The sequence below is a fragment of the Panulirus ornatus genome, chromosome 8, assembly GCF_036320965.1.
Source record: "Panulirus ornatus isolate Po-2019 chromosome 8, ASM3632096v1, whole genome shotgun sequence".
Classification (NCBI taxonomy): domain Eukaryota; kingdom Metazoa; phylum Arthropoda; class Malacostraca; order Decapoda; family Palinuridae; genus Panulirus; species Panulirus ornatus.
Window position 1 is genome coordinate 36958552 of NC_092231.1, and position 25234 is coordinate 36983785.

A 25234-nucleotide genomic window follows, 5' to 3' on the forward strand; every position below is an offset into this window, starting at 1 on the left:
CCATTGTGCAGATGTAATAGATTACCCTATTCCAAAGGTTGAAGATTTACATCAAACTTTGAGAGCTTCTGTATTTAGTGTGTTGGACATGTCACAAGCATTCTGTCAGATTCCTATTGCGACTGAAGCTCATGAATACCTCATTATCAGTACTCACATTGGACTTTTTGTGATTAAGAGATTACTTAATGGTTTTTCAGAGAATAACGGATTCTGTGCTTACAGACATCCTAAACATTATATGCTCTTTAGATGATATCCTCATTGCAGGAAAAGGCAAAAAGGATCACCTAGATACAATGTAAAATTCTGCAAAGGTTGCAAAGTCAGGTTTCAGATTTGATAAGAACAAATGCAAATTGGAGCAAAACCCTCTCACAGATCTTGGTCATAGAATAGATACCGAGGGCTTTCATCCCAAAGAAGATAGACTCCTTTCCATGAGTCAAGCTTCATTCCCCTAGAAATGGAACAGCCTTAAAATCCTCCCAAGGCCTGATAATGTTCTGTTCCAGATTTCTGAAAAAACCAATTCACTGTACTTGCTTCTCTGAATAGACTGCTAAAGAAGGATATTAAATGGGTTTGGACAAAAGTACAGGATCAAACTTTTTCTAAGGCAGAAATATTACTGCTACATTCAGAACTCTTGTTTGCTACGATGACTCTTTACCATTGTACCTATCATGTTTATTTCCTTGATTTGTTTCACATGTCATTTAGATATAAACAACCTCTAGAATAACTTAGCATTTTACTCTACATTTACTCGGTGCCCTATGAGTTCCCCCAGCCTACTTATCTAAACTCATCCATCCATCTACAGGAGCTGACAATCCGACAGGAGATGGGTGACATCAAGGGGGAGTGCAAGGCTCACGGCCACCTGGGTGCTGTCCACATGTCCCTTGCCAACTACACCAATGCAATGAAGTGTTATGAAGAGCAGCTTGAGAGAGCCAAGGAACTTAAGGTAGATAGAAGAGTAAAAGCTAAAACTTATTAGCTGTTGTAGATGTGCTTGAACTCTATCATCGTTTTTACAGGTCAGATAGAAAATCTAGTTTAGTCTAGGAATTGGACTTCACAGTAACCATCTTTATGTATACCATAGTCAATACCCTGCCAACTCAGTTTAATCCATAGATTAATAGAAAACATTCTTTAATATCTGGTTATAGGATTCAGAGGCATTTAGGGTAAAATGTAAGTGCCACAAGAATCAGAAGGGATCTGAATACTGTAACTATTCGCTTACTTGCTAATTCCAGGATTCTGGGAACAGTTTTGGCATGACATAAACGTTGTAAACCTTACACTTTCTGCTGTGGGGAGGCAACCCTCCTGAAGTATTTTTATGATTCCATATATCCTTTTGTGTAAGTATTAACAAGATTCTAATGACAGTTCCCATAACACTGTGGCGTAAGTGAATATAAATGTGCTGTACTTCACTTTTAAAGTACTTTATTAGACTGTACATTATCAAGTATATGAAAGTGAAGAACTAAGGTGAGTGCAAGTAGGAATATCATTAGGAAAAGTTTTGCAGGGTATGAATATTAATGTAAGGAAGGTTTGGTTAGTGTTCTTTTAGCTCTCTCTATTTTTCTTCCTGTGATTTATATCTTAATCCTGCTGCTGATAATGGAATATGTGTGGGAGAAAGCCATTATTTTCTTAGAGTTCCTGTGAGATGAGATATGATATACGTGCAGATGTGAACATCCACGGTTGAATATATGTTGCAACACAGTATATAATTGTATTCCCCACTGTTAGTTCCTCTGCCATTCATCATCTTGATAGATTATATATCTTCTTCATTACCATTCTTTCCATCTACGACTCCCATTTTTCTTTGTTAAAACTCATCTTTTCCATCATTTTCTAAAATTATACATTTGGTTCACAGGATGCAGCATTAGAAGCTCAGGCTTTTGGCAACCTAGGTATTGCTCGCCTCAATATGGGCCATTTTGAGGATGCCATTGGATACCTAGAGCAGCAACTGGCAACACTGGAGCAGCTCTCCACCACCACTGCTATCATAGATAAGGGACGTGCATTTGGGAACCTTGGTGACTGTTATGATGCTCTTGGAGACTCCGAAGAGGCCATCAAATGCCACGAACAAGTCAGTTACATTTTTTTATTGGTAGTATGAAAGACTAACATGCATTTTCCTTTTTTTTTTCCCATCATAATATCTGTTACTGAAAATGCTTGTCCAGATATTTACTGGCATGTGCCGTTAACACTGAAAAGGTACACACATGCACACACACACACACACACACACACACACACACACACACACACACCTTATCCTCTAGATAAAAACTCCTTATTACATTTAATGAATAATTCTATCCGACTATATTTCTAACGCCTTTCATAAGTGCATCTCGTCAGCATTATCATATGCTTTCTCCAGGTCCATAAATGCCACATACAAATCTCTCTTCCTCTCCAGGTATTGCTCACACAGACTCATTAAGGAAAATACCTGGTCCTTACATCCCCACCAGCCTTCAAAGAAAACACCTGGTCCTTACTTCCTCCACCAGTCATGAAGCCACATTGCTCCTCCCAAGCCTGATGTTCTTTTGCATGCCACCACCCTCACAGTCATCACTCTCTCATACACCTTACCAATTTCACACAATAGACACTTCCATAATTAGAGCATTCCTTTTTGTTTCTCTTGCCTTTATAAAAAGTCACTATACATGCAATCTACCCATCCTCATGCACCTCAACTTTGGCCTTACTTACTTTGAAAAGCCTGACTTATCAGTCAACAATACTGTCACCCCCCTCTTTTGAGAAATTCATATGCAATCCCATTGACATCTACTGGTGTGCCACACTTCATACACAAGGCTTTCCTAACATTATCTTTTTTCAACAAAACATTTGCTATGACTCTATCATTGTGCATACCACCCTCCTGCAAACACACCACATCTGCCATCCTGTTATTTAACATTCAACATCTTTAAAAGATGCTCATGTTACCACTTCCTCTCTATTTCCTTCACTGTTACTCCCAGTTGTTCTCATGTCTCCTGACACTTTTTACCTTTTAAAACATTTTCTTAATCTCATCAATGATATCTCACCCTATCCCTTATTGTCTTCCTTTTCAGCTCATGAACATTCCTTTTGACCTCCAGTTGCATTCTTTTCTGCACCTTCTTCACATTGCGCTCCTTCCTCGTAGATACTGCCCATACAATTCTCATTTCTCTTTCACTAGCATTTTCACTTTTTCTTTCCACTAATCACTGCCCTTTTTCATACACTTATATCCCAACCTCCACATACCACACACTTTACCTACACATGTAAGCACTCCTTCCTTAATACTTTCCACTCCTCACTCATGCCCCTTGTTTCATTTACACTTATCTTGTCCCAGTCTTCACTCAGTCTCTCATGGTAACTCTGTGCACAAGCCTCTTTTCTAAATTCACTATCTTTCACAATTTATTACCCCCCTACACACTCTCATCCTTTTTCCCCAAAGATTATTACACTCACATTGTCTTCCACCATGAAAATATTATCATTATTATTATTATCATTATTATTATTATTATCATTATTATTATTATTATCATTATTATTATTATTATTTTTGTTATTATGAGTAGTAGTATTGGTATTGTTCCTCTGAACTTCTGTATTAGAATAACAGAATCTAGATATTATTGTTATACTGAATACAATGGGATTATGGTATTCCTTATCATGGGGGCATGTAGTTTACAACCTGACATTATCATGGAAAAGAAGGAAAGTCACTTTTACAGTTAATTGTGAAAGAATATTTATGTAGATAATTTACATCCTCAGTACCTGGCCATTGCTCTCAAAACCAAGAGCCCCCGGGACCAGGAGCGTGCATACCGTGGCCTAGGGAGCTCCCACCGCTGCATTGGCAACCTACAACAGGCCCTCGTCTGCTATGAGAAGCGTCTTGTAGTTTCCCATGAACTGAACACCCCTGCTGCCAAAGGATCTGCCTATGGCGAGTTAGGACACATACACTCTCTGCTGGGGAACTTTGAGCAAGCTATATCATGTATGGAGCACCAGCATCAGATAGCAAGGTGGGTGCTCTTCCATGCTTTACCAGCATTAGAAAGCCAGGTGGGTACTCTTGTGTGTTGTATAAGCAGCATCAGATAGCCAAGTGGTTACTATTGAGTGCTGTGCTAACATCAGGCAGCCAGTTGGGTACTCTTGTATGCTTTACCAACTTCAGATTGCCATGTGGATTCTCTTGTGTGCTAAACCAATGTTAAGCAACCAGTTGGGTACTCTTGTAAGCTGTACCAACATTAGGTAGCCATGTAGGTACTCCTATGTGCTTTACCAGTATCAGATAGCTAGGTGGGTACTCTTGTGTGCTGTACTAGCATCAGATAACCAGGTAGGTACTGTTGTGTGCTGAATCAGTATCAGATAGCCATTTGGGTACTCTTGTGTGTTGTACCTCTTCCATTTACAGTTTATTGTACTTTTTCCCTGTAAACCCCCTCCCTTACTTCCTCCCTGTACAGTTTACTGTGGTTCCGCCATATTCAGCTTACTGTACTTCCTGTATGTACAATTATGAAGCCCATCACTCCCCTTCTTATTTACATGTCATTGCTCTTTGAGGGTTTCTGTCATCTCCAGGTGTATCATTTAATTGTTTGTTATCTTGCAGTTTTCATGCAGTTCTTGGTACATTGAAATTTTGCAGATAATGAAACAATAAACAATGAGCATTGAAGTATTATGATGGTTCTCTCATATCTAAATTAGAATCTTTGAAGTGCTCTGTGATGAAATATTTGTAAATGTAAGATGAATCAATTGTTCACAGGGAACTGGGAGACAAGCTGTGTGAAGCTGAGGCAGCTTGTGGGCTGGGGACAGTATACCAGCAGATGTGCGAGTACACCACTGCCCTCAGGTACCATCAAATGGACCTACGTATTGCTGAGGAGCTCACTAATCCAGCTGAGCAAGGCAGGGCCCATGGTAATATCAGCCTTGCTTACGAGTCCTTAGGCAACTTTGAACAGGCAGTAACTCATGGAGAACAGCATCTCAGCATTGCTGCTCAAATGAATGATAAGGTATGTATTTCCTGTTGTTCAGACATTTATTTGAGTTAACATAACACAGAAGTTCTTTGATATTAGAACATTCAAGTATGAAAGCAGTACCATTGATACTTTCAAAAGCAGATGAAAAGTGTTTCACTTCAAGTCCATTACTGACACTGCTTGTGCCCCATTAGTTACAAACATTTTCTTCCGTGCAATGTCTGTATGCCTTTCTATGCATGCCACATTAACCTGTGAGTTTCTTTTTCTCTTTTGCTCTCAAAATTACCCTTGAAAGGACCCTTTGGTCCATTGCTGTTTGAATTCCTTTGTATTTTCTTTGCAAGAATCAGTCAATATATTAGGATACATGTCTTTTGCCATAGATACTGCTGGATTTTTCACTCTCCACTGTTCTTGTAGAACAAGTCACTAGAAATTACTAATTTGCCATCTTACCACACCCAAAAAGTCACCATGACATGCATAAAATATTGTAAAAGCAGAACTTATTAGCAGCAACAGTTATTATACTGCATTCGACCTTTCTCTTTCTTGACCATATGAAAGTTCTACTTATTTGGTAGATATATATAGTCTGAAAGCCTGCTGGCTAATGATTATCAACATAATGCATCAGAGATGATATATCATTCTAATGAATTGATTTCAAATAAATTTGTGTCCTGTATGGTTATATTACTAAATTAAAGATGTGAAATTTGTGCCAGTGTCAGTTGGAGACATATTGTGGAGATATTCTTAGTATTTCATGGCAGTATTTGAACTACTGGAATAGCAGAAAGGTGAGAAACAGTTTTTTAAGTGTAAGATTGAGTAAGGAGAAAGTGAACATGATGGTTAAAGCGAGTCATAGGGTGAAAGAGTTGGCTTTGGTCCTAGGTGCATTAAGGAGCATGTAAAAAGGAAGTTAGTGTCTGTCAGGGAAAAGATGAACACATGTGAAGTTATAGTAGTCCTAGCAGTGTTTAATGGATATGGGTGTTAGGTACTGAATGTAAAAGAAGGGAAGAGGATGGATGTATTGTAAATGAAATGCTTGAAGATGATATATGATGAAAGGTGTGACAATAAGTGCAGTCTGATTGGGAGAGCTTATCAGGGTTTGCTGAAATGGTTCAGACATTCTGAGGGAATGAGGTCAGAAAAACTGTCAGAAGTGGGGGGCACAAGGGAAAGGGAGGCCACGTCAAAGATGGACTTGGACTGAAAATGGCACTGGGGTGTCAGGCCCTGAACATTCTGGAGGACAAGGCATGCTTAGGGTGAAATGAAATGGATTGATGTTGTATATGAGAGGATGATGTGCTTTTAATGGGTTGAACCAGGGCTTATGAGGTGGGTAAGGTAAAAGATGGAGTAGTAAGTGGGGCTTAACTGTGGATGGAGGTTTGTGGTTTTGGTACATTATACATGAAAGTTAGACAGTGAATATGTGCAAATGCATTGATGTTGATGATGTTAAACAAATTGATGAAAGGTGGCATATTACTTAAATCGTGATTCTGGGGGATGAAAATCAGTCAGTTTTCCCAGAGCTGTCATATGTATCTGGTGTATTTATTTGCCTCAAGAATAATCTTCAGTATCTAAAGTAATGAAAGAATTATGCATCATGGATCCTTTTCTGATTTCAGATTAACTATAATGACAGTTTTGACAATAGGACAGTGGAGAAAATATATGTTTTTTAAGTATAAAGATATCAACAGATTACATCTTGAATACTGTGGAATGTTACTTAATGATTCCATTTGGCAAATATGTGAATGCCGTAAGGATATGGTGTCCTTTGAAGTATTTTATTCTGTGGGGAAATTACTTTAGTTTCATAGAGTTAGTGTATTAAACATACAGGAAGGTACCTAAACAGAAAGGCTCTAAAGAAGGGTGGAGAGAGAGAGAGAGAGAACGGCAGTGAGAAAAGCAATGTTAAAAAGAAACATGATAGTGCTGCATGCATTTTACTAGTTGCAATGAGAAAAAATATGAACTCTAAACATGACTGGCAACTATTTTTACTCATAATAGTCAAGAAGTCCAAAAATTCAGATTTTACCAGTCTCACAGTCTAATATAAAAATGCCAAAAGAAACATGTCTTGTTTCACGTTGTACTGATATTAGTATATATTTAGTGACATCTTTTTTATGACAAATACTTTACTGCCAGGAGTCAGACATGTCCTCGTTGGAACTACAGACTTTGCTTAATGGCATCAATTGAGAAACATCTTTACCTAGAAATTTAATGCTCCAAGGAATGAATATATAAAAAGATTTCATAGGACTCTGTAATATTATTCATCTTTATCATCTGTAATTGTTTTATAGTTAGGACAGCATGGAATTTTGTTTTATGTTTTTCAAGGCTATGTCCTTATATCTACTTCTGTTTCACAAAGTTTGAATTAGTGTGTTATCTTAAAGATAGCTTTCAATTACCATAAGACAAAGATTGATTAAATTTCACCATATATTTAGTTTATTTGTAAGTCAGCTTCCTATGAAAGTTCTCATGTGTTGCAGGTGGCCAAGACCCTAGCATATGCTTCACTGGGTCGAGTACACCATGCCCTCGGCAACACCACTCAGGCAGTGGCGTACCTGCAGCAGGGCCTTCAGATTGCTGAGCAGTTAGGTCGGCGTGAGGATGAGGCCAAGATCCGACACCGTTTAGGCATGGCACTCTGGGGCCATGGGGACCTGGAAGCTGCTCAGACACAGCTAGACCGTGCTGCCCATTTACTAGACACCATACGGCGAGAGGCTCGGGGATCTCAGGACTATCGATTGTCACTTTTTGACCTACAGACTGCCTCATACCAGGCATTACAAAGGGTCTTAGTCGGTCTGGGCCGTAATGAAGATGCTTTATTAGTGGCAGAACGTGGGCGGACTCGAGCTTTTGTCGATCTTCTTTTTGAGCGTCAGGGTGCATCAACCACCTCTCGAGCATCCAGAATTGAGGACTCAACACCGGCATCTGTGGACCAGATTGTTGAGATCGTAAACCGACAGAAGGCCTCTGTGCTTTACTACAGTATAGCTGCTGGCTGCCTCTACAGCTGGCTCATAGTACCAAATAAAGGTAAGTAGTTTATATCAAGTAAGGGATTATTTAGGTTACACCTGTAATGAAATATACCATTTACAATATCCAAAGGCTCTTAATGCATGTACTGTCTTATATTGTATTAGCATGCTTTGAGGATAGACATTATAGACATAATTAACTCATTATTCATATAACAGCCTGTACCGTTAGATATGATAAAAAGTTACACAAGCTGATGTCTTGATGAATTTCAGGTATTGTCAAGTTCCATGAGGTGAGTGTGAGTGAAGTGGAGGCTGAGCGTGAGGGTGACTGTGGAGAAGATGCATCTGGCACATCTGGGTCCTTACTTGAGCACTACATACAGTCTGTGCGAGATGCCCTTGGGGTAGAGTGTGGTGCAGGTGTGACCCGTGGGGGCATTGCCAGTGAAACAGAGAGTGAGGCTGGTGACATGTGGAATGCTCATCTGGAAGAGCTGGGTGACAAGCTGAACCATGAAGCTGATAGAACAGGTTTCTTACGAATGGTTAACCGTAATCACTTATTCAACTCTTCCAACTACTCTTTGTCATCTCTCTTCTCCTTGGGGTCAGTAAGCGGGTCTATTGCCTCAGGTCCAGCATCACGGCCAGGATCTACTCGCTCTAGGAGGGTCACCTGGCAGGGCCCATCTTGCCTCCGCTCTCTCTATGAGCTGCTCATTGCACCTATGGAAGATCATTTACCTGAAGCTGGTGTGTCACGGGAATTGATGCTTGTACTGGAAGGGGACTTGTACCTTGTCCCTTTCCCTGTACTGAAGGGCACAAACTGTAATGATTATTTGTGTGAACGTTACTCACTACTTGTTGTACCTTCCATAAGTGCCCTAAGAGTGAGTCAAAGATCAAAGAACTCCAAACCCAGTGGTGAGCAAACATCTGCACTTGTTATAGGTAACCCAAAATTACCAAGTACAGTCACTGAACAGTGGGGCTGGGGGGATATCCCCTATGCCGAGCAGGAAGCCACCATTGTTGCAGAAATGTTACAGACTAAGGGGCTAACAGGAGCATGTGCCAACAAAGAAGCTATCTTGAGACTCATATCCCAAGTTGAGTGTATCCATTTGGCATGCCATGTCTCTTGGAAGCTTTCAGCTGTGATTCTCTCTCCGGGTGAGTTTGTTGAGTCTCGTGCTTCAAAACGGCTGTCTCACTCATCCCAACCAGAGGCCATTCATGAACACCTGGATGATGAGGGTTCAGAAATTGCATCCACCATCGACCTACCAGCATTGTCTGAATTCCTCCTAACAGCAGCTGATATCTTGAATCTGAAGCTGCGAGCCAAGTTGGTGGTGGTGTCATCTTGCCACACACGGGACCACCATGGCAGAGCCAACAGTGATGGTGTTGTGGGCCTCACTCGAGCGCTGTTGGCTGCTGGGGCTCAGTGTGTCTTAGTGTCCCTGTGGCCTGTCCCTGATACTGCAGTTAAGATACTCTTCAGGACTTTTTACTCATCTCTTCTTCAGGTAAGTATTGTGCTCTACTGACCCTTTGACAAAAACTTCATGAATATGATCTGACCCTCCTGAACAACAGTGCTAAACAAATGTATACATCAGAGATGATTTGTAATTTTCCTTTTGTTTTCTTTTGATCAGTTTGTAATGTACATATTATAACCTTCACAGGGAGCAAGAGTGAGTCGGGCTTTGTCAGAGGCTCAGCAAACAGTTCAGACAACAAAGCACTTTGCTCATCCAGCCAACTGGGCAGGCTTTCTGCTGATCGGTGCTGATGTTAAGCTTTCAAACAAGGTAATGTTTTAAGCTTATTGACCTGCATATTATCTAAGTTAAGAGAGACATTATACATGCACTCCTCAGAACTTTATCCAAAAAGGTAGATTCAGTGATAAAGTATGTTTGCATTGCATAGTAGGCATATACAGTGTCTAGAAAGTGATCAAAATTCCCGAACAGATGTTTGTTTCATTATGCTTTTATAGCATTTGGATGTTGCTATGCCTTCAGGATATATATGATTTTTTATCATAATTGGTATTGTAGTAGATACAATGTTCTGCAGCAGTATTTTTATTTCTTATTCTTGATAACATAGAAATCAGATACAGAATACCATTCGGTGTTCTTAATTGAAATAAAGAATATATATTCATATAGTGTACCCCAACTTTGAAGTTACTACAATGACAGTGCTACATTTATTTTTGCTAAGAAAGGCTTATCAGGAATTCAGTTTGGAGCTCAAAACTCATACCTTGTATTTCAGGGTTTTCTACTCTCTTACTTTTTGCACAAGAACACAAAGGTATGACCTTATCGGTCATATTTGCCACACAGAGCCACAGCATTATTTGCATGTACTGAGAGAGATGTTCTGAGTGATGCTTAACATGATTTGCAAAGTTATAACCCACAACTGGGTAAATTCTCACTCAAAAGGTGGTTGCCATCCCACTCACAGTGGGAATAAATGATAACTACATTTTACCTCACCTTTCAGTCCTGTCCTATATTTTTTTCTTCATGGCACCTACAGCAAAATTTTCTTCTTCATTATCCTCAGTTTCTTGTGAAAACCCCGTATTTTCCTTTTACTTTGCTTTACTCTTCAATTACTTTCCAACTCAACCCCTTTTCCACTTCTGTTCTCTATTGAAATTCTTCTTTATTTTTAGGTTGCGTTAATGGGACAGGCACTTTGTGAACTTTTGCGGACACCAGACAAGTGTCGGGATGCACTTAGAGTCACACTTCATCTGGTGAGTACCGCAGAAGAAACCTAAGTTTGTAACAAAGAACCTCTCCTTGTTTGATATTTGAATTTAAAAGTTTTCTGGAATCATTCATTATAATTAGAAGTAGAAAGAGTATTTGTATAAATGTTGCTGAATAACTGACTCTTTATTACTTGTGCAGAGGATTATACTTGCAGGCATTGATAATGGGTTTTCAGTGGACAGAGATTGGCTTTGAAGCACTGAATATTGGGTTAGAAGGCATTTTATGCGGGTTCTGGGCTCTGATCTTGGACTTAAAGTGTCAGTGTGTGTAATTTCCAGACTAGAGTAAGGGTTTGAAATCCTTGTATAAGCATTCAAAGTTTTCTGTTTGCTCTTTCAAAGGTAGTTGGAGGTCTTGGGACATTTAACTTAGGAACTTGATCGTACCCTGTAGCTTTAGATCCTTCACATTAGAGTTTAGTGGAGTGTTTGTTTCTGAGCCACTTGTATGTGATCTTATCCTTTTTTTTTATTCAAAAGCTCTTATGTACCACAACATAGTCACTTGAAGATTCCTGTATCTGTGCAGAAACTATATCCAAAAGATTTCTTTCAAGAAATAATGTTTTTTGTTTTACTAAAAGACGATAATAGCAGTGCAGTTGGTTTGTATTAAGATGACCACTACATATACTGGGCTAATTTTTAGTCATTTTGATAGTTTGTTTGCAATTGAAAATTGTTGAATAATTGTCAGGCTAGTTCAACCTCTTCCATTTATTGTGTTTGTGTGGTTCAGATCATTTAACTTAGATTTCATTACTGATATCTTTGGTAGAGAAATTTGTTCAGTATAGTCACTGAGTTATTAGTTTAATTCCTCTCATTTATGTAGTTAGTTACACAACCTCAAGACCCCTTTTATAGGGCTCCTGAAGTGCTTTATGTGGGAGCATGGGAAGGTGGGCTCCTCTAAAGTAGAAAAGTTCTCAGAAGACTAATTTAATACAACCTTGTCAAAAATTACTTCTTTCTCATGGCATTGCCACTTGCAGGCAGATCCTGGGAACACCTTCATGCAGATACAATTAAACATACAAGTGTTTTCTGTTACAAGTAGAAATATTTTCAGTATATTCACTATTGCCAGTATTAAGCTTGCTTATTTGTATTGAAATTGGAGAAATCCTTAAATTTTATTCCATTGAGGAATATGTTTCATATGTTTCTTGAGATACGATTGATGATATATCTATCCATGCATATTCCTTGTTGGAGAAATTTTTGAAATGCATGCACTAAAGCCATGACTGCCTTTGTATTAGCTTACTGACTTTCTTGATATACAAAATTCATTTTCTGTAGTTTTTGCTACAATCAATTTCTTTTAGTTTGTTGTTTCAAGGAGATGTAATGATGTACATATTTACACCCTGCAGGTAGAGAAGTCATTACAACGTATCCACCGCGGCCACCGCAATGCCATGTACACCACACAGAAGTCCATTGAAAATAAGGTGGGAAATGTGACAGGTTGGAAGGACCTGTTGATGAGTGTAGGCTTCAGGTTTGAGCCAGCAGCCAATGGGATCCCCAGCAGTGTGTTCTTCCCACAGAGTGACCCAGGCGAGAGGTTGACCCAGTGTTCTGCCAGTCTCCAGGCATTACTGGGTAAGGAAGATAACACTTCCTTTATTTCAGTTGTAACTTATGATTCTATTCTGTGAGCTTCAAGGTGCATCCTTTGTTGGCACATGCTCCTGTAATCTCAGATTCATTAGTTGGTTGGATGATTGTTTGGTCTTTTGGTCCATAAACTGCTAGGGTCATTATGGCTGGCAGTGTCAAGCTGATACATCCACCATTCTTAGTATGAATATGCACTTACCATGTATATGGCCCATGATCTCTTGGATTTATGGATCACTTATTCCTTGCTCCTGAAACTGTAACTATGATATATGAGTTTATACATTTTGCCCTGAGATGTAACTTTATGTGGAGTGTTTGGAATAGTTTAATATTTTCCTTTTTTAATGATAGATTCATTTTGATACTTAGGACAAAGTGATTGAGCAATGCCGTCAAGGTAACTTTTGATAGAGGTTTGGAAAGATGTGTCAGTAGATAAGTTTTTAATCTTTATTTTTCCATTTTTCTATCCGTCTTTCTTTTGTCACTCCATTCTAAGTTCAGTGGGGTAAATCAAGTACAGAACTTCTAAGTCTTCACAGTGCAAATTGAAGACCTCCATTCCCTTTCAAAAACTTGCTTCTTATCTTTATGCACATATATTTTCAGTGTTGTCTTTGTACACACATCTTCAAACTTACCTACTAATCCAGTGCTTTGTATGATGTAACTGTCATCACAAAGTCATTTGCATGTAACAACAACTCGGGCAACTTTGGATCTGTTTCTCCATAGTCATGAACTGCACCACAGTCACCCCAACCTCACTCTTACTTAATGCCATGCCACATCTGTAGAAGCATTCATTAACTTTGTGACATCACACAACCTTGACATACAACCACAATTATATAATAGCACTTTCTCGTACTTTTTCATACTACTTCCGTCATATCTCATATCAGCATTCAGCAACCTTCCATGCACACCACATGAAGTCAAGACTTCCCAAAGTACCTTTGCATTCACTCTGTCATATGTCTCTTCTTATTCTAAAACTTTTGCATAAACCATCTTCCCCTATCTCTAAAAATATTCTCCTGCACTTTCTAAGTGCTTGAATTTGATCAACTCATCCTCTTCCCTCCTGAAAATTTCCATGTTAACCCCAACAAGGGTTTCATTTTTCCTTTTCACAGATTACCGACTGCTATTGCATACCTTACCAAATATGCTAAGGAGACTTGCTTATTTCTCTTAATTTTTATGCTTACCTGTAATCCTTTTCATTTGTATGTTAGGAAAATTAATGTTTTGGTCTGGTCATCAGACACACACTCCAAATCCACTTCAGAGCTATTTCCACCCTACCCATCTTGCTGACCACTCTATGAATGCCCTCAGTTTTTCCAGTATTTGAGAGTTTTATTGCTGTTTTTACTGTGCTTCCTCTATTGTAATATTTTTGTCTTCTCTACACCCAATTTCTACTCTAAGTATCTTTTTATTTGTTGCTTGAGAAACATAGAAGCACATATCCAATTTCCAGATTATGCTGAATTTTCAAAAAATTTGTCATGTGAACCAGAAGGTTTCCTTTACTGTGAATATATTCTATAAACTAGCCATCCCTCGGGATAAGAGTGAAAGAATCCTAAGCACTCAACTTCTTCATGTCATTAAGGGCAACTTAGACCACAGGGGATGGAAATCCTACCTTTATGTATTATCACTTTCCAGAGGAAGGAACAGGAAAAGGCAGAGAGGATCTTCCCTCAAAGGTTCATTTGGGCATTCCTGATGCTACCTGTTTAACTTATCCACACCTCATAGAGGGACCAATATTTTAGAAGAATTATTAGATTTCACTTGTTATATAAGTATTTTCAGTGCAGAGTAAATTGTTGAAGATCCATTACAAAAACCTTCATTTAATTGGATTTAGTTATTCACAAAGTTTTGGTTAGAAATTGATGGAAAAATAGGTAAACCTTTAGAGGTCAGAAATCTTGGTCATTGAACAAAAAAAGGGCCTTTATCTATCCATTTCCTTCCTTTCACTCAATAGTTTATAAGTCACTGGCTTGTTTTGCTAAGATACATTGTTCCTTTGATAAAGTTTCCATGAAACATAAAAACTCACCAACAGCAAAGACAAATCTTCCAGTTTATACATATGGTATAACCTGATCACCTCACTTCTGTTATGCATCCATGCTAATGTGAACAGCTTTTAGTTGACTACACACCTGACTTTTTCCCCCATAGAAATATCAATATCATTTAGGGCATCTCACATTCCTCATTGTTCTTCTGCAGGTTTGTCACAGACATCTCTACAAGCCGTCTCCAAGCTTCTGGACTCGCCAGAATATGCCGAAGATGTGATCTCGGTAATGAGGGCAGTCATCACCCAGTTCACCGTTAAAGATTTGGAGAGCGAGTCCATCGAGGTGCCTGTCCATGTCAAGCTTTGGAGGGTCAATGGCTGTCATGAACTACTTGCCTCGTTAGGTATGCTGAAGAAGTTTTAAGACAAAGGTTGAGAGAGAGCAAAAAAGGGAGGGAAAGAAAAGAGAAAGAAACTTACAGTACTGAAGAAATTTGTACATTTGCTCCTGGTACAAATGCTGAAATCATTGGTACCCATGTACCCACAGTGAGATTTAGCTGAAATGGCAGGTCTAGCACAAAGCACTATATATAGATAGAGACAGTGACTCATTATTGGTTAAGAAGGATTGGGCTTTGTTATATGCTTTGAAATAGATGACAGCTCTTATGCTTGAAATGGAATATTCATAGTATGAGTAAAGAGAATTTATTCACACAGATTTGCAGTAATGTTAAGCTACATAGTAGATATGATACTAAATCTGAGGAATGAAAATGGCTAAAGAAAGGTTGTGCATTGATTATTATTCTTTCTCCCAATTACTAGGTTTTGATCTGATGGAGGTGGGTCGGGATGAAGTGACTCTTCGCACAGGAAAACAGGCCAACAAACGCAACATCCAGTTTGCCCACCAGGCCCTCCTAGCTCTCTTTGGTGAGTGGATTATGAATAGATTGTAGAATTACTTGTAGGTTATGACATTATTTACTTACTAAAGTTATTGTTGAGTTTACATAGAAATGTCCAGAATCTGTTTTACAAATGCAAGATGTATACATGAAATTTATGATATAACAGTCCCATCCCATATCAAAATAGATTAAATACAACACTGATATTATGGAAATTAAGTTTGTTATTTTATGTATTATATACCTTATACAACATACTTTACTGTGTTTGTAATTTGCAGACACCCAAGATGCCCCAAAGAGTCTGAGTGTAGACTCCAGCAGCAGTCTAGAGTCACTAGTGAGCTCTGATGATGAGGATGAGTCTGTAGCTGCCCCTCCACCACCACCTCCCCCATCACAGCCACTCTTACCACACCGCACTGTCCCACTTTTGCTGGGCCGTGGTGCCTTCTCCAGTTATGTTCGGAATCGTGGGGAACCAGATGGTGCTCGGGCCTCTACCAGTGAGCAGAAGGGTCGGGAGAGTGATGCAGCTTTCACACCCTCACCTGTCGATCCTGTAGCCAAGTATTCACAAGGTTTCCGTTCTAACCATGGGCCCCCAAGTGACACTGGGTCCCCACAGCCCTCTCCTCGCCTCTCTCTCACACTTGCTCACCAAAACAAGATCCGATCCATGTACACTTCAGGATCTCCTGCAAGTGATGGGGGTGGCAAGAGACCAGACAGTTCTAGCAGCACGAGCAGTATGACTGACTGGGAGAGTGGGCAAGCAACAGTGAGACGCCAGCCACTTGCTAAGCCAATCATAACATCTAAAGCTCCAGTATCTGCCCACAGCCGTGTGAGTGATGTTAGTGCTGGCTTCATGCGACCCCAGTATGTTTCCATCAACAAGAGCAACTCTCAAGCCTCTTCAGGATTTGAATCTCAAAGTTCAGACTCAGACTTTGGGCCAAGAAGAACAGGCACAGTTAGAAGTGTATACACAACAGTGGGCAGCGCCGCCACCCTTAAACTAAGTAAAAGTGCCACCATGGACACCTTAGACCGCCTCAGCGTCCGTACAGAGGTAGGTCGTCCCACGCTTGGTGGAGCTCGTGGGCGCCGGGATCGTAGCAGTGAACGTGAATTATCTGCCGAGGTTGCTGAGGGTCAGGCCTCCAGTTCTGGCACCACAGTTGCTTCCACAACTACATCAGAGGCCACTGAGACTCGACAGGTTGTGCAGGCAAGGAAGATGCCTGAGGTACAGCTGGACTCCTCAATAGGTAAGCTGTTGCGTCCACGCACCAACCATGCAGCAACGATCCATGAAAACGACTCACTGTATAACTATCGATCTGGTGATGAGATGTCTATGAAGATGAGTCATATGGGTCACAAGAGTATCCAGGACCACATCATTGCCACGCAAATGTCACGTCTCAACAGGGAGATGCCTATAAGTGATGTTTACCATGAGAGGAACTTAGGTCTTGGCTTAGCTCCCCCTCTTTCAAAGCTCTTAATGTCTGCTGCCCAGCCTATTGTCTCGGCTGATCATGCAGATGCTGAGAGCAAGTCTGCTTCAGAGGACAGTTTTGGAAACTTTGACAAACTGTCTCTTGCTGATGACAACCAACTAGCACTGCCCCCCAAACCTGACTTTAAACCTAAACCACCACCTATCCCACCCAAGAGATTTGGTCCCAAGCCATGGGTGTCAGCACATCCACAAGTTTCAAATATTGGTGTCAGTATAGACACCTCAGCAGGTCTGCCTCAGTCTAGCATGGTGTCAGAGTTGAGCAGACGTGATGAAGGTGATGGTCGCTCCATGACAGATTCTCATTACTCTGGTTATTCTCCATCAAGAAATAATGGAGCCAACAAGCAGGGAGACCTCAGTGGACCTGTGTCATCATCATCCCAGAGCCGGAGTTATTATGACCTCAAAGGAGGTGCTGGTGTTGGGAGTGCAGAGAGAGAACAAGACACCATAGGCACATTACCATCACCTGGAATGGCTGGTATTTCAACACGCTCTGACGAGCCAATCCTTCATACAGTCGCTGAACTCAACACCTACGCTGCTTTCAATCCAGCCTATGAACATGATGAACCCATGACCGTTGGGTCAGTGGGTGCACGTATTGGATCTTCTGAGATTGCAGAATACATGGAACAGTTATTAGGTACTACTGAACCCTCAGAAAATGACCAGTCAGACGAAGCTTCAGAAGTAAAGACCAAAACATGTAAACGACCTGGGAAACATCCATCAGCCTGGAGTAAAGCCAAGAGCCATAAGCAGTTTTCTCACCATGCTCAGCAATCTTCGTCTTGCTAGCATTTACCCAACTGTACTGAGCAACACCAACATACAGGAACTTTGTGAGGACATTTCTCCAACTGTACAATGTGTTCTCAGTGCTGTGTATCCCTGTAAATAGTGTGTATTTAAGTGGATCATGTGTGCTTGGAGAATGTGTGTTGGGGGGTGGGGGGTGTCTCTGATCCCTCTTTCTTTGCCAAGTAAGAGTGCCAAGTGTGCGATGCCATATCATTGTGTTGGGAGATGAGGATCCAGGGACATCTGTCGGTGCCAAAGCATTACAAAACCTGTTCCTTAACCTGTTGGTCTACTCAAAATATTTCAAACAGTGAGCAAAACATGGAACTGCTTCAGTGTTTTGAAGTTAACTGGTTTAGGTGAAAGAAAAAAAAAATGTGTCTGGATTTGTTTAGGTGGTGTGATGGAAACATTATCTGTTTCACCTAGGTTTGCAACATTCATATGATCCATTAAAGAAAAATCTATAGATCAGTTCACTTGTATTGAATTGTATGATAGGTACACAATATTTTAAATTCAATTTGGTAGTGTCAAATGTTACTATGCTCTTGCAAACATTTTGATTACTATTCTGTGTAAAGGGTCATCCATATCATATGGTTACTTCATATGAAAATTATTTTTGTATCTAAACTGACATTTTGTTGAGCATATACATCATGATTTCTGTCAGCAATAGAACTGTATACATTGTGTCACATTCTTTGTCAGTTATTTGAAATGAAGTAAGATTTTTTACTGTCATTTTCATGCATGTCTTATAAATGTATATCGGTTATTTATATGATTATGAGAGTGCATGCAACATTGCAGATGCTGATGATGAAGTATTACTAGCTGAGAGACCTTGAGGACTAAGATGATGGACTTCAGGAATAGTTGCATTTTATAAGATACTTGTGTGTATGTAAAAGACATTTTCAGATTTTTTTTCTAAAAGGAAAAGATTGTCATATCTGGTTAAAGTGAGAGTAAAATATATTTATGTATGGAATTCTGCAAGTATGCGTATGAGTGGAGAGCTTGTATGTTGAGGGATCTATGAATGGAAAGGATTTATTTCAAGAACCTCCACAAGTTGAATGTTGTAACAAGGGAGTATGAAAAGTGTAGTGAAATATGTGCCACTAGTGCCTTCAGGTTAAGATAATGGACAGACCTGTAACTACACAACAGTTAGAACTGTGTTGCCCAAGTGGGGAATGAAACTGCAATTTTTTCTTAAGTTGCTCACTACTATCAGGTGATACATGACCATGAATGGGACAGGTTATATACCGTTATCAGGTGTTCTGTGACGTGTGTTTGTGTGTGTGCGTGAGTGAAGGAAGACAGACCCGTGCTGTGCCACATAAACACTGGTTGTGTTTCTCTGTATATTGTGATATATATTATATGATAATTGTAATATATCTTCATGTATTATATATAGAATTTTTCATCTTGTTTTCTTTCATTATCCTATATATTATGTACTCAGAAATACTGTTTTGATGAAAAATATAAGCGATTCCACAACTAACAGTAAAGATATTCGTGCAATAACAGTTTCTTAGGCATTATCTTTGTGATAAAGAATTGGTTTTCTTTTTAGTAATCTCAGAACTAGAGACTGCCAAATGAACATCAATGTATGCCTAAGGCATTTTTCTCTTCAATTTTTGGCAGCTTTTGGCATAAGATTTTGAATAATGGCCAAATGTTTGGCAAACCTCTAGGCAAAAAGGAAATCTAAAACATAAATTCTTAAAGTACATTATTCATTGAAATATAAATTTAGATGCATGAATTTTATGCCATTAAATATATAAAATAACATTCCAACCTCATTCAAGAATCAACAAACACACACATGCACACAATGAACAAAGTTAAACCGAGGAAAGCAAAACTGGTTTTGAATAAAACACTAACCTACATGTAGATTATTATATCAAAAGTCTTGACAAAATTTCAATTATTTCAATTTCTCTATCAAAGAAACTGTAGATGGTAATGTTGATAAAGTTACTATGAATGCAAACATTAGATTAACTGATCAAGATGAGCCTACATGCCATTTTTTTTTCTAAATTTTGTTTTTACTATTGTAGCCTCTGTATACATTCTTTCAACACGTGCATTAGATAATGGTAAATATAAATTGGTCAAAACTGTTGTTGCCAGAACTCAGCAACAATGCACTCCAACAGTAATTTTGAAGCTGTCCACATACAAAATTTCATTTGATCATTAAGGTCAACATCTGTGATTACCCCAATCAACCATCATAAAGTTCAAATTGGAAAAATTTACTGCTGTTACCCAAAGTTTTACACCAATTTTGTATGGAAAAGGCCTCTTCCTGTGAAAATTGTGATTTTTCAAGATTCTGGTAGAATTTAGCTCCAATGTAGTTACCATGAATAGGTCTTAAATGCGAATATTCTACATTTTCATATCTATTTAAGAAAACATCTTTACAATGATATGGGAAAGACATTCAACTCCCTGAACAACTAGCATTGATCAAAATGTCCTGTTGAGAGGACACACTAGTTTTCCTCAGCAGGAGAGCAGCGATGCTCCAAACTCTCAGTAGGAGAGGGAAAGTGCTGGGAACACCCTCAGCATTAGAGTGTCCTTGTTGGAAACACTCTCAGCAGGAGATGTAGCAATGCTAGGAACACCCGCAGCAGTTGAGTAACTGTGATGGGAATACCCTCAGCAGGAGAGTAGCTGTGCTGGGAACACCCTCAGCAGGAGAGTAACGGTGATGAGAACACCCTCGGCAGGAGAGTAGCTGTGCTCTGAACACCCTCAGCAGGAGAGTAGCTGTGCAGGGAACACCCTGAGCAGGAGAGTAACGGTACTGGGAACACCCTCAGCAGGAGAGTAACAGTGCTGAGAACACCCTCAGCAGGAGAGTAGTGGTGCTGCGAACACCCTCAGCAGGAGAGTAACGGTGCTAGGAACACCCTCAGAAGTAGAATAGCTGTGCTATGAACAATCTCAGCAGGAGAGTATCTGTGCTGGAAACACCCTCAGCAGGAGAGTAGCTGTGCTGGAAACACCCTGAGCAGGAGAGTAACGGTACTGGGAACACCCTCAGCAGGAGAGTAACAGTGCTGAGAACACCCTCAGCAGGAGAGTAACGGTGCTGAGAACACCCTCAGCAGGAGAGTAACGGTGCTTCGAAGATCCTCAGCAGGAGAGTAACGGAGCTTCGAACATCCTCAGCAGGAGAGTAATGGTGCTGGGAACACCCTCAGTAGGAGAGTGGCAGTGCTGGAAACACACTCAGTAAAAGAAACGCGGTGCTAGTAACGGACTCAGCAGGAGAGTAGCGGTGCTAAGAACACCCTAAGAGGAGAGTAGTGCTGCTAGGTACACCCTCATAGGAGGGTAGTGGTGCTGGAAAGGCCCTCAACGGGAGAATAGCGGCGCAAGGAACACCCTCAGCATGAGAGTAGCTATGCTGAGAACACCCTTAGCAGGAGAGTAGCTGTGCTAGGGACACACTGAGCAGGAGAGTAGTGGTGCTGGAAACACCCTCAGTAAGAGAAAAGCAGTGCTAGGAACGGACTCAGCAGGAGAGTAGTGCTGGACAGAAACTCAGCAAGAGAGTAGCTGCGCTAAGAACACCCTCAGCAGGAGAGTAGCTGTGCTGGGAACACCATCAGCAGGAGAGTAGCTGTGCTGGGAACACCCTCAGCAGGAGAGTAGCTGTGCTGGGAACACCCTCAGCAGGAGAGTATCTGTGCTGAGAACACCCTCAGCAGGAGAGTAGCGGTGCTGGGAACACCCTCAGCAGGAGAGTAGCTGTGCTGGGAACACCCTCAGCAGGAGAGTAGCGGTGCTGGGAACACCCTCAGCAGGAGAGTAGCTGTGCTGGGAACACCCTCAGCAGGAGAGTAGCTGTGCTGGGAACACCCTCAGCAGGAGAGTAGCGGTGCTGGGAACACCCTCAGCAGGAGAGTAGCTGTGCTGGGAACACCCTCAGCAGGAGAGTAGCTGTGCTGGGAACACCCTCAGCAGGAGAGTATCTGTGCTGAGAACACCCTCAGCAGGAGAGTAATGGTGCTGGGAACACCCTCAGCAGGAGAGTAGCTGTGCTGAGAATACCCTCAGTAGTAGAGTAGCTGTGCTGGGAATACACTCAGCATTAGAGTAGCTGTGCTGGAAGCACCCTCAGTAGGAGAGTAGCTGTGAAGGAAAAAGGAGAGTAGAGTAGAGAAGGAGAGTAGAGGTGCTGTGAATACCCTCAGCAGGAGAGAAGCTGCGCTGTGAACACTCTCAGCAGGAGAGTAGCTGTGCTAGAGACACCCTCAGCAGAAGAGTAGCTGAGCTGGGAATACCTTCAGCAGGAGTGTAGCTGTTCTGAGAACACCGTCAGCAGGAGAGTAGTTGCGCCGGGAACACCCTCAGCAGAAGAGTAGCTGTGCTGGGAATGCTCTCAGCAGGTGTGTAGCTGTGCTGAGAACACCCTCAGCATTAGAGTAGCTTTGCAGGGAACACTCTCAGCAGGAGAGTAGCGGTGCTGGAAACACACTCAGCAGCAAGGTAACTGTACTGGGAACACCCTCAGCAGGAGAGCAACGGTGCTGGGAACACCCTCAGCAGGAGAGCAACGGTGCTGGGAACACCCTCAGCAGGAGAGCAACGGTGCTGGGAACACCCTCAGCAGGAGAGCAACGGTGCTGGGAACACCCTCAGCAGGAGAGTAGCTGTGCTGGGAACACCCTCAGCAGAAGAGTAGCAACGCTGGGAATACCCTTAGCAGGAGAGTAGCGGTGCTATTTACACACTGAGCAGGAGAGCAATGGTGCTAGAAACTCCCTCAGTAGGGGAGTAGCTGTGCTAAAAACACCCTCAGGAGGAGAGTAGTGCTGCTAGGCACACTCTCATAGGGGAGTAGTGGTGCTGGAAAGACCCTCAGCAGGAGAGTAACGGCGCTAGGAACATCGTCAGCAGGAGAGTAGCGGTGCTGGGAACACTCTCAGCAGGAGAGCAATGGTGCTGGAAACATCCTCAGCAGGAGAGCAATGGTGCTGGAAACATCCTCAGCAGGAGAGTAACGGTGCTGGGAACGCCCTTAGGAGGAGAGTAGTGTTGCTGGGACACCCTCAACCGAAGAGTATCAGTACCGGAAAAATCCTCAGCAGGAGAGTAGTGGGGCTAGAATCATCATCAGCAGGAGAGTAGCGGTGCTGAGAACGCCCTAAGCAGGACAGTAGCGTTGCTGGAAATTTTTTCAGGAGAGTAGCGGAGCTGGAAACATCCTCAGAAAGCGATCAGCAGTGCTGGAAACACCATCAGTAGGAGAGTAGATATACTGGGAAAATACTCAGCAGTTGAGTAGAGGTGGTAAGAACATGTTCAGCAGGTGAGTGGTGGTGCTGGAAAGATCCACAGCAGGAGAGTAGTGGTGCAGGGAACACCCTCAGCAGGAGAATAGCAGTGCTGGAAATATCCTCAGCAGGGGAGTAGTGGTGCTAGGAACATCCTCAGCAGGAGAGTAGCTGTACTGGGACCACCCTCAGCAGAAGAGTGGCTGTTCTGAGACCACCCTCAGCAGGAGAGTAGCTGTGCTGGGAACACCCTCAGCAGGAGAGTAGCTATGCCGGGAACACCCTCAGCAGGAGAGTATCTGTGCTGAGAACACCCTCAGCAGTAGAGAAACTGTGCTGGAAACACCCTCAGCAGGAGAGTAGCGGTGCTGGAAATACCCTCAGTAAGAGAAAAGCCGTGCTAGGAACGGACTCAGCAGGAGAGTAACGGTGCTAGGAACACCCTTAGTAGCAGAGTAGCGGTGCTAGGTACACCCTCATGGAAGAGTAGTGGTGCTGGACAGAAACTCAGCAAGAGAGTAGCTGCGCTAAGAACACCCTCAGCAGGAGAGTAGCTGTGCTGGGAACACCATCAGCAGGAGAGTAGCTGTGCTGGGAACACTCTCAGCAGGAGAGTAGCTGTGCTGGGAACACCATCAGCAGGAGAGTAGCTGTGCTGGGAACACTCTCAGCAGGAGAGTAATGGTGCTGGGAACACCCTCAGCAGGAGAGTAATGGTGCTGGGAACACCCTCAGCAGGAGAGTATCTGTGCTGGGAACACCCTCAGCAGGAGAGTAATGGTGCTGGGAACACCCTCAGCAGGAGAGTATCTGTGCTGGGAACACCCTCAGCAGGAGAGTAATGGTGCTGGGAACACCCTCAGCAGGAGAGTAGCGGTGCTGGTAACACCCTCAGCAGCAGAGTAGCGTCGCTGGGAACACCCTCAGCAGGAGAGCATCGGTGCTGGGAACACCCTCAGCAGCAGAGTAGCGTCGCTGGGAACATCCTCAAAGTGAGAGTGGCCTTGCTTGGAACCCTTAGCAGGAGAGTAATGGTTCTGGAAACACCCTCAGCAGGAGAGTAGCGGTACTGGAAACACCCTCAGCAGGAGAGTAGCGGTACTGGAAACACCCTCAGCAGGAGAGTAGCGGTACTGGAAACACCCTCAGCAGGAGGGTGGATGTGCTGGAAACACCGACAGCAGGAGAGTACGATGCTGAGAACACTGTCAGCAGGAAGGTAGTGGTCTTGCATCACCCTCAGCAGGAGTGTAGTGCTGCTAGAAAATCCCTCACAGTGGAGTAGCGGTGCTGAGAACTCCCTTAGCAGATGAGTAGCGGTGCTGAGAGTACTCTCAGCAGAAGAGTAGAGATGCTGGGAACACCCTCAGCAGGAGAGTAGCGGTAATGGAACATACTTAGCAGTTGAACAGCGGTGCTGGGATCACCTTCAGCAGGAGAGTAGCGGTGCTGAGAGTACTCTCAGCAGAAGAGTAGAGATGCTGAGAACACCCTCAGCATGTGAATAGCGGTGCTGGGAGCAGCCCCCACAGGAGGATGGCGCTGTTGGAACATCGTCAGCAGGTGAGCAGCGGTGCTGGGAACACCCTCAGCAGAATAGCCTGCTAGGAACACCTTCAGCAGGAGGGTAGATGTGCTGGAAACACCCTCAGCAGGAGAGTAGCGGTGCTGGGAACACCCTCAGCAGGAGAGTAGCGGTGCTGGGAACACAACCTCCTTAGGGCACAGTCGCTAACTGAAGTATACACCCGAGAGCCAAAGCTTAGTTTACTTCTGATAATGTCCGTGTACATCATTAATAAAATCCTGTCGGCTCCCCAAAATGAAACAGAAAGATGCTTAAGAACATTTAATCTTTGACAATCTACCATCAAGTCGTAGATATAATTCTTCCAGTTTAATCTCTGGTCAAAGTTGCATCTAAGAAACCTTACGTATTGCAAAAGCGAATCGAAATGTTGTCTAATTTTAGCTGGGAATTTATT

The 25234-nt window shown here is 42.0% G+C and overlaps 1 protein-coding gene across 6 annotated transcripts in view; it reads left to right on the top strand.

Annotated features, from left to right (window-relative positions):
• Nucleotides 1-19358, top strand: part of LOC139749902 (tetratricopeptide repeat protein 28) — a 655954-nt gene extending 636596 nt beyond the window's left edge. For all 6 annotated transcript variants that reach the window (XM_071664304.1, XM_071664299.1, XM_071664301.1 and 3 more), the window contains 12 exons: nucleotides 827-973; nucleotides 1916-2137; nucleotides 3862-4118; nucleotides 4880-5135; nucleotides 7655-8216; nucleotides 8438-9702; nucleotides 9865-9990; nucleotides 10875-10958; nucleotides 12359-12590; nucleotides 14871-15065; nucleotides 15493-15600; nucleotides 15860-19358. In XM_071664304.1, the coding sequence (XP_071520405.1) occupies nucleotides 827-973; nucleotides 1916-2137; nucleotides 3862-4118; nucleotides 4880-5135; nucleotides 7655-8216; nucleotides 8438-9702; nucleotides 9865-9990; nucleotides 10875-10958; nucleotides 12359-12590; nucleotides 14871-15065; nucleotides 15493-15600; nucleotides 15860-17913 (5508 nt within the window). In that variant the 3' untranslated portion in view covers nucleotides 17914-19358. The remainder of the gene's footprint in view (nucleotides 1-826; nucleotides 974-1915; nucleotides 2138-3861; nucleotides 4119-4879; nucleotides 5136-7654; nucleotides 8217-8437; nucleotides 9703-9864; nucleotides 9991-10874; nucleotides 10959-12358; nucleotides 12591-14870; nucleotides 15066-15492; nucleotides 15601-15859) is intronic.
• Nucleotides 19359-25234: the final 5876 nt, after the last annotated feature.